General features: G+C 36.1%; 1 protein-coding gene across 6 annotated transcripts in view; it reads right to left on the reverse strand.

The window, feature by feature from the left end:
- CEP85L (centrosomal protein 85L) overlaps positions 1–21,597 on the reverse strand; it is a 209,297-nt gene that overhangs the window by 13,699 nt on the left and 174,001 nt on the right. For all 6 annotated transcript variants that reach the window (XR_005790009.1, XM_040474488.1, XM_040474490.1 and 3 more), the window contains 3 exons: positions 20,618–20,772; positions 16,433–16,550; positions 15,341–15,391 (listed from right to left, as the gene is read on the reverse strand). Coding sequence is in view for 5 of the 6 variants with exons in the window: in XM_040474488.1 (XP_040330422.1) it covers positions 15,341–15,391; positions 16,433–16,550; positions 20,618–20,772 (324 nt within the window). In the remaining variant the exon portion in view is untranslated. The remainder of the gene's footprint in view (positions 1–15,340; positions 15,392–16,432; positions 16,551–20,617; positions 20,773–21,597) is intronic.

Raw genomic sequence — 21,597 nt, forward strand, 5'->3', positions numbered from 1 at the left:
TAAAATCTGACCCTGAGAGGTATTTTCACAATACTATAATGTAATCTAGTGTTTTATATTTTTACCAGTTCAGTCATACTGAATGTGATTAATAATTAGCAAGCAAATCTGACTAACATGTTCATATATAAGACTAAATTTAAATCAGAAACAGGCAATTGTCTCCATCAGATTAAATATGAAATGTTTGGCATTAGTGCTATTTTTCATAAGAAAAAAATCTGGATTTGGGAAATATATTAAGCTTAAGATGTTTGTTATGTTGGTTGGGTTCAGGGTACTTATGAAACAGTCCTTTAATAGGGGAAAGAGTTCACAGATAAACTTATCCTAAAAGGCCCATATGTTGTATAACCTCTAGACTAATATGAGGGTATGAGTGCCATAGCTGTCTGACACAACATTCTATCTATAAGATTATTTCTCTATCCTTAATTGTATGAAAAAGCATATGTTTAAAGCTTAAGAAAAAAAGAGAGAGGAAAATTTCCAGTAATCTTAGAACGGGATTACTAACATTAAAAACTTTAATTTTCAAATGTCTACAATATGTCTATAAATCTCCAGTTAATCATCTTTTAAAAATTCTAAGTTACTAACCTATATATATTTACCACATTCTTTTTAAAAAATTTTTTTTAATGTTTATTCCTTTTTGGGGGAGAGAGAGGGTGGGGGAGGGGCAGAGAGAAAGGGAGATAACAGAATCTGAAGCAGCTCCAGGCTCTGAGCTGTCACCACAGAGCCTGATGTGGGGCTGGAACTCACAGACTATGCGATAATGACCTGAGCCACTTAACCAACTGAACCACCCAGGCACCCCTATCACAATCATTCTTAAAGTTGAAAAATGGTTTTTTTTTTTTGTTTTTGTTTTTTGTTTTTTTTGAAAAATGGTTTTAAAAACATTTGTTGTTGGGGCGCCTGGGTGGCTCAGTCGGTTGAGCGGCCGACTTCAGCTCAGGTCATGATCTCGCGGCCTGTGAGTTCGAGCCCCGCGTTGGGCTCTGTGCTGACAGCTCAGAGCCTGGAGCCTGTTTCAGATTCTGTGTCTCCCTCTCTCTGACCCTCCCCCCGTTCATGCTCTGTCTCTCTCTGTCCCAAAAATAAATAAACGTTAAAAAAAAAATTAAAAAAAAAAAAACAAACATTTGTTGTTTTGATCTAAATATCTAGAAATGCTATCTTTTGTCCCATAAACAAAATAGCTCAAATGAAGGAAAGACAGCTGTGCCTTCACCAATACATATCATGTATTCCACAAACCCAATTTAAGAGAAAGTATTTTGATTAAAAACTTATGTTAGCAGTTTTACTATATAAACACACACAACTCCATCCCAAACAATGCACCTATATGCACGCACGCGCGCGCACACACACACACACACCACACACAAAAACACCATACAAGAGTTTCACAAATACATTTCTTCATGCAATCATTCATTTAGCAAAAATTATAACCAAGCACAGTCTGTGCACTGGATGATGATGCCTCAGTGAATAAACAGTCAAAACTCTGGCCCTTTCATAACTTTTACTAGGAAGTAAAAGATCAAAGAAAATAAACAATGTGTAAGTTATAGTATTTTGTATTAGAATTTGACTAGCGCTTTGGAGAACAAATTAGCATGGCAAGGGAGAGGAGGTGGAGATGGCAAATGGAGCAGAGTATAGGCTCATGGAAAAAAGGTGACGTTTGAGCAATGGCTTGAAGGAGGTGAAAGACTGCATCTCATAGATATCTACAGTGTGTTTCAGTCAGTGCAAAGGTTCTGAGCCAGATGGTGTCTTCTGTGTTGAGAAAACGCCAGAGAGCCAGGGTGGCAGAAAATAGTAAAAGATGAAGTCAGAGAAAGCACAGATTGTGTAAGGCTGCTGAGCCAGTGAAGAGACATGACATGATCTGGTTTTTGTTTAATAGGTCACTCAGGCTGATGAGAATAGACTTCAGGCAACCAAGGATGGAAGCAGGCAGAAATAATTCATATGAAGAATAAAGATGTGTTGGACGAGGGTGGTCAGGAGAAGTCAGATGCTAGATATATTTTGAAGGTAATAAGATTTGTTCACAAATACGAGGCAGAAGAGAAGGGTAAGTCTAAGGTTTCTGGAGTGAACAAATGGAAGGAAAATTTTTCCATCAATAGAGAAGGGCCTGAACATGGATGGTAGAGTAGGTTTTACTATTTTCTCTTTGGGAAGGAAAGAAATTCAATTTGGATTTATTATGTCTGATATGTCAAGTGGTACTGTTGAGTAGGGAGTTGGATGTACAAGTTGTAAGGTCAGGAAGAATTATGAGCTGGAAGAAGTTAGGGAGTAGTGAGCAGACACATTACATGCAAAGCCATGGGACTGGGCAAGATCACTAAGACAAATACAGGTACAGAATTCTAGGAAAGAAACAGACCTTTTTTGAAATATGGTACAACTTTTTGAAAGCATTTTACATGTCTGCACAATAAACTTTAACTTAAATATCACAAATACAATTAAACGTATCCCCCTAAATTATAAGAAAGAAAACTTCTAATAAGGTACTTTGTCCAATTTTTATACACTAGCCTACTAGTCTGCCTATATCTTTATTATAATAGGATTTATGTTACAGATGTTAAATTTATTGTGTCCAGTTAAATAAAACAAGAAAATAACAACAAAAACTTTAAAAAGAAAGTTCTTCTAAAATTTTTTCATTTAAAATTTTATTGTATGTATTTCAATGATCTAGATATAGGGCATAAGTAAATCAGTTTGAATTTATTATTGAGAACAGATACAAAGTTTCATGCTGTTATGATTCCATTAGTACAAATACCACTATTCTTGTAACAGCTTACGTAACTATACATGAAAGGTAAGATCATGGCGCTACTAGCATTAGAAATAGCGGTAAGAAGCACGTACGTAACAGAAAGGTATTAATGGCATCTACAAAGCATTAACAAGGGGAATGCATTCTCTGAATGAAATTGATATTTTTTTCTCAACACCTTTTATTTTATTTTTAAATAGTTTTTCTTTTGTTTTAATGTTTACTTATTTTGAGAGCAAGTACGCCATGTGCACCAGCAAGTGGGGGAGAGGCAGAGAGAGAGAATCCCAAGCATGCTCCACACTGTCAGTGCAGAGCCGGATGCAGGGCTTGACCTCACAACCCGTGAGACCATGACCTGAGCCTAAATCAAGAGTCCGATGCTTAACTGACTGAGCCACCCAGGTCCCCATCAACATCTTTAGAAAAACTAGTTAAAAGAAAGATCATCTCCTAAATGAGGCCACTCCTTAAAGACTGGGAGAGGTGGCTGTTTTACCTAATGCATAGAAACAACCACACAGGGTCAAAAAAATTTTTGACAGAGTCAAAAAGAACCAGAGGAATATATTCCAAATGAAAGAATAAGAAAACCTCAGAAAAAGGCCTTAATGAAACAAAGATAAGTGAGTTCAAAATAGTAGTCATAAAGATGCTCACCAAGGTCAGCAAAACAATGCATGAGCAAAGTGAGAATTTCAACAAATATATAAGAAAGTACCAAGTAGAAGTCATAGAGCTGAAGAGTAGAATAGCTTAACTAAAAATATAACAGATGGATTCTACAGCAGACTAAATGAAGCAGAAGAAAGGTCAGTGAACTCAAAGACAGGGCAGACTTCATTCAATCAGAATAGCAACAAGTAGAAGAATGAAGATGGCTTAAGGGACTGAAAGGACAATCCTAAGCAAATCAATATTTGCATTACAGGGTCCCAGAAGGAAGAAAGAAAAAGGGACAGAAAACTTATTTGAAGAAATAATGGCTGAAAACTTCCCTAACCTGGGGAAGGAAAGAGACATCAAGAGCTAAGAAGCCAAGAGAGTTCCAAATACGATGAACCCAATGAGACCCAAAGGGGCACATTATGATTAAATTCAAAACTTAAAGACAAGGAGAGAATCCTAAAAGCAGCAAGAGGAAAACAACTTGCTATATACAAGGGAACCCCTACAAAATTCTCAACAGATTTTGAGCAGAAACTGTGTAAGCTAGAGGGTGCAGCAAAATCTATTCAAAGAGTTGAAAGTACTGTCAACCAAAAATAGTTAACCCCACAAAGTTGTCCTTCAGAAATGAGGGAGAAATAAAGAATTTTCTAGGGGCACCTGGGTGGCTGTTGGTCAGTTAAGCTTCCCACTTGGGGTCAGGACATGATCTCATGGTTAAGGAGTTTGAACCCTGCATCTATGCTGACAGTAGAGAGTCCGCTTCGGAGCCTCTGATCCCACTTCTCTCCTCCTCTCTCTCTACCCCTCCTTAAACTCGCACACACTCTCTTCCTCTCAAAAATAAACCTTAACAAAAAAAAACAAAAACAAAAAAAAAAAAAAAAAATTAAAAAAAAAAGGAGTTTTCCAAACAAGCAAAAGCTGAAAGAGTTTATCACCACTTGACTAGCCTTATATGAAATGTTCAAAGGACTTCTTTAGGCTGAAATGAAAGGGTGCTAATTAGTAACAGGAAAACATGTGAACGTATAAATCTCACTGGTAAAAGTAAATATATAGTAAAATTCAAAATAACACTGTAAGGGTGGTGGGTTAATCACTTATAAGGCTAGTATGATGGTTAAAACACAAAAGTAGTAGAAACAACTAACTGTGATAGTTGTTAATGGATACATAAGATAAAAAAGAAATAGGGGCAACAAAAATATAAAAAGATGGGAGGACTGCATCAAACTAAAAAGCTGCTGCATAGCCACACACACACACACACACACACACAATGAAAAGGCAATCTAACAAATCAGAGAAAATAACTGCAAATCATATCTGTTAAGCAGTTAATATCCAAAATATACAAAGAACTCATAGAACTTAATTAGCAAACAAAAACAATGAAAAATCTGATAAAAAATGAAGTAAAATGAGGGCGTTTGGGTAGCTCAGTTGGTTAAGCTTCTGACTCCTGATTTCGGCTCAGATCATTATCACACGGTTTGTTGAGTACGGGCTCTGCATCAGGCTCTGTGCCGACAGCATGGAGCCACGTTGGGATTCTCTCTTTCCCTCTCTTTCTGCCCCTCCCTTGCTCTTCGTCCTCTCTCTCTCTCAAAAAAACATTTTTTTTAATTAAAAAAATGGGCAGAGATTCTAAATACACATTTTTCAAAGAAAATATACAGATGGCCAACAGGTACATGAAAAAGTGCTTAACATTACTACCTGTCAGAGAAATACAAGTCAGAACCACAGTGAGATATCGCCTCACATAGTTAGAATGGCCATTATCAAAGACAAGAGATAACAAGCTCTGGTGAGGATGTGGAGAAAAGGGAACCCTTGTGCATTGTTAGTGGGAATGTAAACTCGTGCAACCACTAAGGAAACAAGTATGGAGGTTCCTCAAAATATTAAGAATACAACTACTATACGATTTAGCAATTCTACTTCTGAAAAACACTAACTCAGAAAGGTATCTGCACCCCCATGTTCATTGCAGCATTATTTCTAATAGCCAAGACATGGAAACAAACTATCCACTGATAGATGAATGGATCAAGAATGTGTGATATATACAATCTGGTTTATGCAAATGGAATATTAATCCAACAATACAAAACAAGAAAATCTTGTCACCTGCAACAAGGTGGATGGACCCTGAGGGCATTATGCTAAGTGAGGTAAGTCAGACAGAGAAAGGCAAATACCATGTGATCTCACTCACCTATGAAATTAAAAAAAAAAAAATCCTCAGAGATAACAGAGAATAAATTAATGGTTGGGGTGGGGAGTGGAATTAGGGAAAGGGGTAAAGAGGTATAAAGTTCCAGTTATAAAATAAGGCCTTGGGGATGTACTGTCCAGCACGATGTCTACAGTTATATTTGAAAATTACTAAGAGAATAGATCTTAAAAGTTCTTATCACACACACACACAAAAAAGTAAACGATGTGGTGATGGACATAAACTAGATTATTGTGATCATTTCACAATATATAAAATAACAAATCATTAGATTGTACGCCTGAAACTAGTATGTTATATATGTGAGTAAAAAATAAGTCAACAGTTAAAAAAAAAGGTATAGAGTTAATGGTAACAGCATAAGATTTTGTAGTAACACAAAACTAGGTTCTGGGTCCACACCTTACGTGCTGTGCAACCATGGATAAGTTATTCAACCTTTCTAGGTTCCAAGTTCATCAGAAAGAATTTCCAAACTTGTAAGGTATTGTGAAAATTATGCAGTGTGTATACAGACATTTTGGGTGCCTGCCTAGTCTCAAATCCCACAAGTCACAAGCGGCCATATTTTAAGAATTCTGCACCTCTCAGGTATAGCTCACTGAATCAAGCAGAGTGAACACTTAACCACACCTGAGAACCTGGGATGCAGAGTCTAGGAGTTCATCTCTTCATGATTGGAAATGAACTACAGAATGTAAGAGGCTGCGGACAACTATATTCTGCTATGTGAGCTAAAGAATAAAGGGAGTCTGTGTGCACAGGGAGAAGAGAATGAGACACACTGCAATGAGAGAAGCAACAAAGCCTCTTCTTTCCTGAAGCCTGGTTTTATTCCTTCTGATGGGTTCCACAGTATCGCTACGTTCTTTCAACACAGTGGTTCTGTTTTTGCTTACGCTAAAGTGAATTGGATTTTTCCTTAAAACCAAAAGCCTAAATGACTTTCACTTGGTACAAAATATTTATGCAATAATCACTAATTCTTCTTATACTATTAAAAGGAGCCCATTTCTTATAACCAATCATCATGATGCACACTTTAAATATCTTACAACTTTGTCAATCATACTTCAATAAAGCTGGAAAAAATAAGAGCCTATTCCAATTCAGCACTGTGGGTTTAATTTTCTTGTGGGCAAAGGTTTTTGGTCTGCTTTGTTCACTAGTTATCCACCAGAAGAATGCCTGGCCCACGGCAGAAACTCAGTTAAAGTTATTGAACAAAAAAAAGATGAGAAAATAACTAAAACCCAATTTAGTTTTTAAGTAAAAGGCTATGTTCATTCATTCAAAAATAGTTACTGAGTATCTATGCTATACTATACTGTACTAGTGTTCATTTGGATAAGGATTATTCACAGAGCATAGTGCACCTATTACAAAACTCTTAAATAAATGTATCAGAAAACAAAACCAGGCACTTTACTTAATCTCAAGGAGCTAAGGATACTACCATATTGCAGAGTGTAATACAGTAAAAATATCACTTTGGAGGCAAAATTTCCAAATTCTACTTCTAGGCAACTGAACACAAGGTGCCTTCTACAAGGCTAGTTTTCTGACATGCTCCAGCTTAAGATCTCTCATGCCTGGAGAAGACCCTTAAAACAAGTCTTTCCCCTAAGGCTTACATAAGGAAGATAATCAGACTAACCTCTTGTGCCTTTCTTCCTTTCTCTTGGGATGCTTCCCTTTGAAGCAGCCAGGAGCAATGCCAAGAGCACAAACTGAGGTCAGACAGGAATTAGAACTGGAGCTGAGACCTTAGGCATATCTCTTTAAATCTTGGCTATATCATATATAAAAAGATGCTCTGTCTTACCTTGTAAGCTTACTATTGAGGTTTAGAAATAGTAAATATAATCAGAAGCACCGTTTCTGTGCCACGTAATATCTTCCTCATCAGCATCATCACTGATACCTCTGCACTTATTAGGGGCTCCATTTCTCACTTTAGCCTAATTGTGGAGAAATAGTAAATCCCTTTTCCTCCTTCCTACATACTAATAAAAAGAATTTTCAGGGGTGCCTGGATGGCTCAGTCGATTAGTGTCCAACTTGGGGGTCAGGTCATGATCTCATGGTTTGTGAGTTTGAGCCCTGCACTGGGCTCTGTGCTGACAGCTCAGAGCCTGGAGCCTGCTTCGGATTCTGTCTCTCTCTCTCTCTCTCTCTCTCTCTCTCTCAAATAAATATTTAAAAAATTAAGAATTTTCAAAATACTTATAAACTCTAAGATTAAAAAAAATAAGGAATACACAAACACAATTAAAACTGCTATTTTTAGGTTTTTGTTTATAATAATCCAAGACCATGTATAGCTCAAATTCCTTTAACTATCACCTTACTACCTGATTTAACTTTTAAAAAAATATGTCTGAGAATTCTGCTTCCAGCATGACAGTATGAGGAGCCCCTCAGACCCACTCCTCAGTGAAAATTATAAAAGAGCACATTTAAAGTTTCTGGAAATGGCCCTAAAAGCACACAGCAAATGAATAAACATATTCAAGAAAATCTACTGAAAGAACAGCAAAGTCTATAATATTTGAACCAAAACCCACTCCATCTTTATGTTCTCACAGCTCTCAGCGAGATGGAAATTTCACTTCTGACTGGGACAGCCAGTAACACACTGGGCTCTCTGTCCCTAGCTCCCCAGCGGAGAGCTATCTTCCCAGGAGGGGCTGATATCAGCATTTCTCTTCCTGCCCTCTGCTACCTGCACCTGAGGCTAAGTTCCAGACCAGTACAGCCAAAAGGTGGAGACTCCCTTTCTGCCCAGGCTCCTTCACGGACTGAGGCTTTACCTTGGGTACAGCATTATGGAGAGTACTGGGGACCTGACTGCTCTTGCCTTGGCTTCTGTGGCAGGGGTTCCACACTGGGAAAGGCAAGCCAAGATCTAGAGCTATTGCCCACTCTCCTTCCACCGAGTGTTTACCTTCTGGAGTCACTCAGAAATTTGACATTGTTCCCACCAGCACTGACCTGGCTCAAAGATTTTGCCTGGAGAGAAGCCAGCCACAGAATAGAGAGCTCTAAATGTCTCTCTAAAGGAACTGAATTCATGTGCAGCCGACTGTGAAGTTCAGGCCTAAGGGCACTCTCAAAAACAGTGAAGGTTGAGGCAAAAGGGAGTTGGGAGGAAACTGTTAAATTCATTGAAGGTACAGGCTAAACTACTGGCTGGCAAGATTCTTCGAGAGAAAAAGACAAAGAAATACCTGGGAAAAGCACTCCTGGGAACAGAAAAGAATCTCAAACATTAACCTAAGGAGCTCTTCTTCCAAAGGAACCAGAATACATTGGTCTGTGAAGCAATTTATACCACAGGGCATCACTGAAAGCAACAGAGCAATCAGCTGGCAGTTAATGTGTGGTCAAGGAAAGAGTCACAAAAGATCACATATTACATTCATATGAGATGTCTAGAACAGGCGAATCTATAAAGATGGGAATTAGATTAGTGATTGAGACGGATGGGGAGGAAACAGGGTTTAAGGGAGTGACAACTAAAGGTAAGGGGACTTATGAGGTGATAAAAAGGTTCCAGAATTGACTGTGGTCTTGGTTCCATGTATCTGAGCATACTAAAAATTACTGAATTGTACACTTTAAATGGGTGAATCGCAGACTATGTGAATTCTATCTCAGTAAAGCTGTTATTTAAAAATTGGCACAATATAAAGAAAAAACAACCTGCCAGGTTCCTCTTCGCAAGCTCTTGATCTGCTTTCAGGCTTACAAGCAAGAACTACCAAAACAACTTAAATGTGTCGAGAACACACCCAGGTTTCTCAGAACTACTTTTCTCTCTCTTTTTTTCTTTTAAATCTCAGTCTTCCCAGTCAATTCCCACTTTGGGAGCAAGGAGCCCCAGGCACCCCGCCCCCCTCCCTTCCAAGGACCCCAACCACACTTCCTAGTGGCACCAAGTGGAGGATGCTGCCAGGCCAAGGAAGAACTGCCTGGGGAACATGCTAACAGTGCAGATTTCAAGATTCACCCCAGAGATACTGAGTCATTGGGTTCCCAGTGGGGCCCAGAAATCTAAATAATGTGAATGTTCATACAGCTTTGGTGACCACTCATAGCACACAACAAGCTCGAGAACATTCCTTCTTGATTCAAGTGAGTGGACTCTCTTCCTGCCTCAGAGCTCCCCACTTTAGACACAAAGAATTTTTCAGAAGTTACAGGCACCTCTTTTATGTTTTTCACATTTTAATTAACAACTATAATGTGCATGTAACAGGCCTGCATGTACATGAAAGACTGTTCTTAGAAGTACAAACATTGGCAAGAAAGCTTATTTTTTTAAAAACTACTTTTCCTTTGATAAAAGACAGTTTGGTTGCTAGGTTCTTCAAAAATTAGTATTAATTTCTGATCAGAATATTTTTAGCTTTTCATGCATTATAAAAGCAATTTCACAAAGGTAAAATGTTTTAAAAATTTTAAAAAAAACTAGGAAGGAAGAACTTCATGTCAGGTCACATCACAAAACTAGGATAACATAAAAACAGGAGGTAAACATCACATAATAATAAAGTGAAAATATTAAACCAATTTATCTATTTAGGTTAAAGGAAAGTTAAATTCTGCTTATAAGACATTCTAAAGGTTTATGATCCATTTTCCCACTGTTTCTACTGAGAAAACCTGCTGGATGAAGGCTTTAAGACAGACTTGCTAAATATTGGAATAAAATCTTTGGAGGCTGTGAAAACATGTTCTCTTGAAGTGATATAAATAGGACAGGCTGTTACAGTTTTGAGATTGGTGGTTCCAACCATGCCTTTAAAAGTGAACAGTCTTAATGACCTTAAAGAATTATTGTATCTTTTATGTTACAATGTTCATTGGTAGCTGTCAACTCAGAAGGTCAATTTAGGGGCGCCTGGGTGGCGCAGTCGGTTAAGCGTCCGACTTCAGCCAGGTCACGATCTCGCAGTCCGTGAGTTCGAGCCCCGCGTCAGGCTCTGGGCTGATGGCTCGGAGCCTGGAACCTGTTTCCAATTCTGTGCCTCCCTCTCTCTCTGCCCCTCCCCCGTTCATGCTCTGTCTCTCTTTGTCCCAAAAATAAATAAACGTTGAAAAAAAAATTTTTTAAAAAGAAGGTCAATTTAAATGGGAAAACTCTTTCAGTGAAGAAACAATTTCAGTATGTTAGGAAAAACAAGTATATCTAACAAACTTTTTTATTCTGTATGTCCTCTGCCGAAAGCTTATAATAGTTATACAAAATGATAACAGCTCACTGGAAACAGGATTATTTATGCAGGTGAAATGTGCTTTTAAGGAATAAATAGGAGGGAAGGCAATGCCCAATGAACTAATTCACATTCCGACTGAAGTCACATTTATGGAAATGATGGGGAATGTTCTGTTACAAAATATCTTCTTATACTGTACACTGACAGAAGAAAAACTTCTGGTTTTTGAAACCAGTTTATGAAACCAGTTTAGCTATACTGGTTTCATAAATGTAGACAAAAGCATTATTTCTAAAGTATCAATGAATAAACAAGTTACATGCCTGTTAACATCACCTTGATGGGTGAACAAAATAGTAGACAAATCTGTATTTTTACAGCACTAAACTCAGTTTCAAAATCAGGATACTTTTACATAAAGTACTACCTTTCTATATTCAACAACAAATATAATTAAGAGAAGACTGATTTCTCCCCAACATCAGAATCAATAAATCTGCCACTGCCCTAAACCAGTTATGTATTTATTTGACTTCTGGTACATAGTGGTAAGCCACAGCTGTATTTTAAATATAGCACTTTCAACTCTGTAACAATGCCTTATTTTTACCTCCTATAAATTGGACAAAAAAATGAATATGGCAAGGGATTTCATTTTTCTCTTTTGTCATAAAATTTAAACTGTAAGAATAACCTGCTTACACCCAAGGCAATGCAATACTCCAAAAGTCAGCCAAATGGAATTTGAACAAATTTGGTCATCTCAATAGTTTGCAGGGACATAAAGAAGTAGTGAAACAGGACATTCTACTAATAACTACATTCGTTTTGTCTACTAAACCCTCTAAAATGGAAGAACTTCCTGGCACTGTGGATGAACAAAGAATATGCAAATTATAATAGCAGTGAAATTTTACAATAAATTTAATATTGTACTGATAGCTTAGTGTATAACTCGGGGCACCTGGTGGCTCAGTCAGTTAAGGAACCAACTCTTGATTTCAGCTCAGGTCATGATCCCCTAGTTTGTGGGATCAAGCTCCACACCTGCTTGGGAGTCTCTCTGCCTCTACCTTGCTTGCACCCTCTCTTTCTAAATAAATAAATAAACTCTAAAAAAAATTTTTTTAAAGTAATTGTATTAATTCATGTTTAAAAAAATGGCTGGAAAGCTCTACTATCACTCACTATAATGTATTTTGTGTTACTTTGCAAATAACATTTTATTTCTAAAATACCTCATTATAAGGTATTTTTTTGTGTTATGTAAAGGAATTTGAAGAAATTAAAAACAGCTATAGCATATAGGAAGGACATCATAATCTCTACAGAAGGCTGGCCATTCCTTATGTAAGCAGGTGGGGAAAAGACTAGGCAGTTAAGGGGAAATTTTTTTTTTAATGTTTATTTATTTTTGAAAGGGGGGTGGGGAGAGGGAGGGAGAGAGAGAGAGAGAGACAGACAGACCGACAGACATAGGGTGAGAAGGGGAGAGGCAGAGAGAAAGAGACAAAATCCAAAGCAGGGTCCAGGCTCTGAGCTGTCAGCACAGAGCCTGATGCGGGGCTCAAAGTCAGGAACGAACTGCAAGATTGTGACCTGAGAGGAGGTTGGAGGCTTAACTGACTGACCCAGCCAGGTGCCCCAAGACTAGGCAGTTTTAAATACCTAGTAATTAAAGGGAACTGCTCTATTATGTGTATCAACTTGATAATAAGCCCATTAACTATAGTACAAAGCAACAAAAATTCTTCTTCAACTCAAAGTGTTCTCTTTAAGATTCTCTCTGTGGGATGCCTGGGTGGCTCAGTTAAGCTTCCAACCTTGGCTTAATTCATGGTTTCATGGTTCATGAGTTGGAGCCCCACATCGGGCTCTGTGCTGACAGCTTGGAGCCTGGAGCCTGCTTCAGATTCTGTGTTTCCCTCTCTCTGCCCCTCTCTCACTTGTGTTCTCTTGCTCTCAAAAATAAATAAAAGAAAATATTTAAAAAATAATAAAAAAAGATTCTCTCTGTGATTTCCAATGCTAGGGAAATAACTAGTATCAATTTTTTAGAATAAGCAATCTTTTTAGATGTTCACAGAGAACACATCTTTTATATTCATCAGAAACCACCAAATAAAAAAACTAGCTTTTTTAACTGTAAGGGGCCAAAAACTCAAAAGTTTTCATAAGAAACACAAAGCAAAAAATTTTGTCATCATTTTAAGCATATTTGTCATCCTCTATAATTTTCTATTTAAATATCTTGATAAATATAGCTGCCCTGGACAGTTATCAACATTTGCTATCTGTCTCTGTTAGCAAACCATATACAAGATATATAGATCTACATGGCCACAATGACTTACTCATTGCTTCAAAAAACAAGACAACAGAATTAATGAGTATATTGTCTGGCCCCAAATATTTGGAAATAAATGCATCTCAATAATTTGATTTTCATTCATTAATTAGTTTGAAAAAATAAAGAAATGTTTACTCAAGCATGTTAAGATCAAAGAATAGAATGGCATATAATTACATATTCTTCTACACATTCATTTATATATGGTCATGATATTTAAATGTGACTAAAAGACTTGGTTGATATGTAAAAATAAATTGTATTAAGATGCCACCACAAATAAGTAAAAGGCATATTTCAATTAATATAAATACATCCTGATAATCTGTAATGTGAGAGATAGTATGTGATGAATTAATAAAAGTCTTAGCCACCAAAATTTCAGTGTCAAAGGACCATCTTCACTGTCCTTAATTTGGACGGAGATAACTTTTATTTGACTGATTTCTTAGAAAATGTTACCAATTTAAATATAAATTCCTTTTATTATGGCCTATAATAAATCAAATAATAATGGCTGAAGGAACCTAACCATTTTGTGATTTGAATGGTTTGTAGAACAACTGAAGTTATGTCTACAGGAATAGTGAACCAATCCAGCAGGCCCACACACTTGTTGAACTGGCCTACTGTGTGATTAAAATGATAAATCACTTAACATGCGCAAAAGACAAAATACACCGTCTATAATTCTGACACTTAAACCATTTATCTTTTTATTCTTTACTTCCATTAAAAAAAAAATTTTTTTTAACGTTTATTTATTTTTGAGACAGAGAGAGACAGAGCATGAACGGGGGAGGGTCAGAGAGAGAGGGAGACACAGAATCTGAAACAGGCCCCAGGCTCTGAGCTGTCAGCACAGAGCCCGACGTGGGGCTCGAACTCACAGACCGTGAGATCATGACCTGAGCTGAAGTTGGACACTTAACCGACTGAGCCACCCAGGCACCCCTTTACTTCCATTTTTAAGAAGTAAAACAATTAGGAGGTACAAAAAAAAATAAAATTATTCAGCAAAATTATGTCCAACGGCTTTCCATCACACACAGAATAAAATACAAAGAACATCTAGCCCCAGACTACTTTTCACCATCACCTTTCACCACTCTTCCTCACAATCACGGCACTACTCCAGACTAGCAGCCTTTTTGCTGGTCATGGAGTACAAAAGACACCTTCAGGCACTGGTGGCTCTCTTTGCCTGAAATGCTCTTCCCTTGGATGTCTTCATCCAGAACTCTGTTCAAATATTACTTCCTCAGGAAAAACTTCATGACCACTGTATCTAATGCAGCACTGTCTATTCATTGTTCTCTACCCTACTTTTTTAACGGTACAAATCATTCCTTGACATTATATTTCCATTTTGTCCATCTCACCCCACTAGAATAACCAGGACTTGCTTTGTTCACTGATGAATCCCCAGTGCCAAGAACAGTGCCTGACACAGATGTAGGTGCTCAGTAAGTATCTGGCAAATCAATAAAAAAAAAATGAAAATCCATTTAATCCACAAATTTTGGATTGTGTATTATGAATCAGACACTCTAACCTCTAGATATGCAAATGAGCTACGACAGTCTCCCAGGAAACTAAGCAGGAGGTAAAAACACAAATATGTAAACAACATGTTATACTTTGATAATATAGAAGGAATAATACAAGAAGGAAGAGAAGTGTTGGCCAGTCACAATAGACTGGAAACAGTCCGTGATCTTTAATAAGTAGATCACTGATGATCGGATCACACATTAACCAATGTGTTCTCAGTAGTAGACTACACCCAATTAAAAGCAGGAAAGGTAAGGAATAAAGAATAATCTTCAAAATATTTTGAATGACTGATTTACCAAAGAGCATTTTCATTCTAAAAAAGTAAAAGATTAATATTAAAGAATTTGTAACTTCACTTCAAGTGCTATTAATCTTTTCATATAAATACATATATGCTTTAATATTTTTAGATTATATAGCCACTAAGAGTAAATCAGCATACAGCTAAATTAAAATATGCACAAAACATTCCTTACCTGAATTTCTAAAATCATCCTTTCAATCTCATCTTGTTGGCTGTCTATTATCTAAAACACAGAAAATATTATCAGTGTGAATTAAAAATTTTTCCACTGCTTTTGAAAAGTACCAATATTTAGAAAACAAAGGAAAACACAGGAAATAATGAATTTATTTTTTTAAATCAGGGTATGATTTTTTTTTTTTACAAAATTATTCATACCAAGTATCCTTTAAATAGACATATTATTTGGATCACACATACATAAATCTGCAAAAGTTTTCCTCTACTTCTTGATAAAACTCTATGTAATTTATAAAAATAACTTTGAGACAGATGTCGAACAATTTAGGAAGGAAAAGAAACCCTTTTGTTTTGCTAAAAGGCAATATAATTTCTTCTTAGTTTGGCTTTAACAAAAATTTGAATTATTTAAATTTACTTAAATTGTCATTTTCAGAGAGACTGGCTGGCTCAGTCAGTAGAGTATGTGACTCTTGATCTCGGGGTTGTGAGGTCAAGTCCAACATTGGGTGTGGAGCCTACTTAAAAAAACGTGGGGAGCCTGGGTGGCTCAGTCATTGACTGTCCAACTCTTGATTTTGACTCAGGGTCATGATCTCATGGTTGTGAGATTGAGCCCTGCATCGGGCTCTGCACTGGGCATTGAGCCTCAAGATTCTCTCTTTCCTCCCCTCCCCTGCTCTCACTCTTGCTCTCAAAAAAAACAAAAAACAAAAAACACATTAAATAGGGGCACCTGGGTGGCTCAGTCGATTAGGCATCTTACTCTTTATCTTGGCTACAGGTCATGATCTTACAGTTTGTGAATTCAAGCCCTGCATTGGGCTCCACACTGACAGCATGGAGCTTGCTTAGGATTCGGTCTCTCCCTTGCTCTCTGCACCCCGTCCCCCCACCCCACTCATGCACAAATTAAACATTTTAAAAAGTATAAATAAAAGAGTCATTTTCTTTCCAAATAAAAACATCCAAACTAAGTTATTAAGTATTAACAAAAATATAAAGTAGCTATAACTTATATGTCCATACACACATAACCAACATAACACAGATTTCATATTTATTATCAAAGACATCAACTGACCTTACTAGCATTCTCATTTTGTTCTCTCAGGGTATCATTTTCATTTTGAAGCTGTTTTGCATCTAACATGGGAAGGCGAATTCCATCTTCAAGGCATCTTTCTACTTTTTGCTGCAAGCTGTATGTTTTAGAAAGACAATTAAATAAAGAAAACCCACTCTATGTGCTGATTTTGGTAGATGACTTCAACATAAAAGATATTCCCTTCTTAGGGCCTATAATATTTTTTAACTGAGTGATAATGAAGACCTACAGACTCCATATGAATAAGAATGAGCACCTACATCTCATAGAAGTAAAAAATACAATGGACGCTGGTCATCTTTTTAGAAATGACAGATTTGAGACCAGAATCCAAAGCTGCTTAGTGTGTGACATCCTTAGGCCCTAATGAAGTTCCTTATGACCCTAATCTGAGCTCTGCAGTCCAAATCCTGTTCTTTCTTTCTCCTGCAAAAGCAGAATTCCTCGATTAAGATGATTTTGTTTGGGAGCCTAATTATATGGATACATGTCTTTTACCTTCATTCTGAGCTCAGCCAAAGTTTGTTTGTAAGGATAGTTGTTGCCAAAACCAGTAGAATTATTACATTTCTCCTTCATTAATAACAGCAGCAATGTATTATTCCTCTGCTATTCATGGCAGAGACTTGCATTACAGAGAGAAAACAACAAAAGGAAGCCCCTCGGGTATATTAAGAGTAAAAGATTGAAAGGGAAAAAAACATGTTAATCTTGAGAAAAGAAAGAATAAGTCATGTTCTGGTTAAAAGGAATGACACCATTAACAATAATGACCAAAATCAAAACAGAAAGACACCTCGGAATAGTTCCACACTAGCTTACAATCAGACTTAAGAGTTGCAGAGCACTAAAAGAAACACACTTCTTACAGTTTGGGTTTTGGTATTTTCATTATTTTTTTTATTTTTTTAATATGAAATTTATTGTCAAATTGGTTTCCATACAACACCCAGTGTTCATCCCAACAGGTGCCCTCCTCAATGCCCATCATCCACCCTCCTCTCCCTCCCACCCCCGTCAACCCTCAGTTTATTCTCAGTTTTTAAGAGTCTCTTATGGTTTGGCTCCCTTTTTTTCCCCTTCCTCTCCCCCAAGGTCTTCTGTTAAGTTTTTCAGGATCCACATAAGAGTGAAAACATATGGTATCTGTCTTTCCCTGTATGACTTATCTCACTTAGCATAACAGTCTCCAGTTCCATCCACGTGGCTACAAAAGGCCATATTTCATTCTTTCTCATTGCCAAGTAGTATTCCATTGTGTATATAAACCACAATATCTTATCTCTTCATTTTAGCCACTGACTGGCATAAGGTGGTATCTCAGTGTGGTTTTGATTTGTATTTCCCTGATGAGGAGTGACGTTGAGCATCTTTTCATGTGCCTGTTGGCCATCTGGATGTCTTCTTTAGAGAAGTGTCTATTCATGTCTTCTGCCCATTTCTTCACTGCATTATTTGTTTTTCGGGTGTGGGGTTTGGTGAGTTCTTTTAGATTTGGATACTAGCCCTTATTTTTCTTCTTTCAAGTATTGTGGCTTTCCTGTGCTTTCTCTCTCTTCTAAAAATAAAGAAGTGAAAGAAGTGCCATACCTACATTCTGGGCAAAGAACTGACAGTCCTACCTGGCACAAAAGTGCTTCCAATATGTTAATAAATAATGGCACCAGACAAATTTTCATGTATTATGAATGCAGTGCACTGCTTTGTAATATATTGTTACTTGTCATAAAACTATTTGCTTTTTCAGTCTAAAAGTGACAAGTGTATTATTTCTATTTCAATGAGCTTTCTCCCTCCAAATCAATGTCAATACACTGCTTCTATGTAGTTACAACATTCTAAGAAAAATAAATTACAGTAAAAACTATTAAGGTCTTTAAAAAAAGGAACCAGCTATGAGAAGGGAACAACATACTGTGTCATGAAAAAGTACCAAATAAGTCTTTTTTCATGTACACATTCTTGTTTTGTTTATATTATGAAGCATGCCCACTTAGGAAAGTAATAAATCTCTTGAATAGCAAAGGTATCAACTTTATTACTAGGGATCCCACCCACATATCTTACTTACATTTTCACTTCTAATGAAAAATTTTTATCTGATGTTTAAATACCAAGAGTTCTCATATATTAATAAAGTGGGAAACTTAGAGACATTACATAGGCACAGATAAATGTAATGATATAATTCATAGTCACATACACATCTGAAGTTCTTCTGGAAACAAGAACTTTAGTTTATCATATAGCTGAGGAAACTGAAATAACACCCTTACCTCCAAGTTCAAGTGACACCATAGCTATATAAGTACTGAAGAATTACAGAAGACCTTATTTGGTCTTTTATATCTACTTGAAATTAAAAGAAAATTTCTGGGATGCTAACATCTCTGAAAGTATCAAGGTAAAAAAATGGAACACAGATTCTGAAATGCACTGTACTAAGTCTAATGAAAAAGACTAGGCTCAATTTTGAGAAAATCTAAATATTTGATTTTTAGGTATTTGAGAAAATCTAAATAAAAGAGAAGGTATATCATATTAAATATATAAAAGCACACAATGGAACAAAACTAATTATATTCAAGTGTTCCTAATTCTATTCATAAAATGGCACAGTTTGAGTTTGTGATCAAAATGCCCTATAAAATCTCTTCTCATCTTCTCTAAGAAAGAAAAAGAACATATGGTTGAAATAGTGGAGGTCAGGAAGCTGTTCTGAGAATAAAGAATAGACTATAAGATGTGGAGTTATAGGAAGGGAAATTAAAGAGCAAGAAAGCAAAAACCAAGGGAAAAATAAATGTAAAGCTAAAAGTATATGAATTTTAGGGGGCACCGGGGTGGCTCAGTCGGTTAAGTGATGGACTCTTGATTTCAGCTCAGGTCATGATCTCATGATTTGTGAGAACAAGCCCCACGTGGACTCTACCGACGGCAGGGAGCCTGCCTGGGATTCGCTCTCACTCTCTCTCTGCCTCTCCTTCACTCACTCTCTCACTCAAAATAGATAAATAAACATTAAAAAAAAATTGTATGAATTTTTTGAAGCAGAGATTAGAAACACTGAAGACCATAATGTCTCAGAATCAGATGTTTTCTGCACTGAAATCTAAGAAAAAGAGTAGACCAGGCATATTTAAGGCTTTGAAAGTAGTAAAGCAATATTAACATGGAATTATCAGATGGATTTTGATTAGAGTTACATGCAATTGGTAAAAGCATGAGGAGTATATTTCTTAAATTTAGTTTTTGTTGCTTTGTTGTCTCATTCTTCCGTATAGTTTTGGCTACTTATATTTGATCATCTATTAAGGTTTAAGTTTTATAAAACAGAGTGCATGTAGTTGCATATATAACATAGTTCTCTAGGTTTTTTAGCAATCTAGTATTAATTTTCCAGATTAAATATATTAGCTAAATATACTAATAAATGATATTCCCTGTCATTCTAACTATATTAATTTAAAAGAGAAGAGTACCATCAGGCAAGATACATGAGTAAACTTGGAAGATACATGACAAAATAGCCATACCTGTTGTTCTACAGTAAGGGAAAATGGGAGTCAATTATTTCACTTTGATGTATCTCATTAAGGAGTGCAGTCTGAGTATTTGCTTCTCTTTGTTTACTTACTTTTTGGCAAAGCCATCAGATTGTGTTAATACTTTCAGTTTCTAATGGTTTTTTTGTTTTTGTTTTTGTTTTGTTTTTGTTTTGGCAGCGGGGGGTGTTAACATTTTCACCATTCTCATCTAAAACTTTTGGCAAGATGTCAATATGTTGCATTAAAATGTGAAATCATAGCCAAGACAACCTGCTTCAATGACATAATACTTACAGTTCTTAAGAGTTCACCTTTCAATTTGACAATAAATTTCATATTAAAAAAAAATTAAAAAAAATAAATAAAAGTCCCCTACTATGGAAACCAATTTGACAAGAAATTTCATATTAAAAAATAAAAATAAAAATAAATAAATAAAAGTCCCCTACTATGGAAACCAATTTGACAATAAATTTCATATTAAAAAAAAAATAAAAAGAGTTCCCCTTTAAGATAACAATATAGTAATAATTACAAATTAATGTATCTTAAGTGAAATGCTTTATGAAAAATATGAGTAAAAAAAATAAAAAATTGCTAAAGGTTTGTTTACCTCTGAACTGTAGTTACCAACTCCTTTTCTTTCTTTTTCTGGCATATTAGTTGTGCCTCTTTTTCTTGACACTGTTTTTTGATCTCTTCAAGCTTTTTTTCTGCATCCAGCAGAGTCTCTTGCAAATTCTTATTTCTTTCTTCTAGAATCTGAAGCTAAGGAGAAAATTCTTAAAGTTTATAACACATAGAATATTAAATGTGTTTCTGCTAGAAACTGTGTGTTCTAAATTATTAACAAGCTTGTGATTAAAATCACAGTATATTTTATCTAGAGCACTTAATAATACTTTATTTCTTCCTTTGTGTGTAACAGGAGCTAGGAGAATGAGATTACGGAGAAGAAAAGAATGGGGTCAGAAATTTGTAGAGGACAGAGAGAAAGGTAAATGATCTCAATTTGGGGATACTTTAAAAATTTTATTTTTAATTATGCTAAAATATGCAGAACACAAAATTTACAATCTCAACCATGCTTAAATGTACAATAAATAGTATTATTACATTCACATTGTTGTACAACTAATCACCAGAACTCTTTTCATCTTGCAAAACAAACTATATTCATTAACAACTCCCCTTCCAGCTTTGCCCTCAGTCTCCAGCGACCACATTTTGACTTTCTGTCTTTATGAATTTGACTACTTTAGGTACCTCATACCATATTTATCTTTTTATGTCTGGCTGATTTCAATTAGCCCAATGGCCTTAGGTTTATCCATGTTTCAGAATTTCATTCTTTTTTATAGGTGAATTATATGGATATGCGACATTTTATCCATCAGCGATTGGGTTGCTTCCATCTTTTGGCTGTTGCAAATAATGTTATTATGAACATATGTATGTACAAACATCTGTTTGAGACTCTGCTTTCAATTCCTTTGGGTATATCCAGAAGAGGAATTGATGGTTATTGTTTAAAGAAGCATATCATATGGTTTTCCACAGTGGCTACACTATTTTACATTCCCATCAACAGTG

This window comes from Herpailurus yagouaroundi, unplaced genomic scaffold (genome assembly GCF_014898765.1).
Source record: "Herpailurus yagouaroundi ecotype Mexico unplaced genomic scaffold, PumYag 139, whole genome shotgun sequence".
NCBI lineage: Eukaryota > Metazoa > Chordata > Mammalia > Carnivora > Felidae > Herpailurus > Herpailurus yagouaroundi.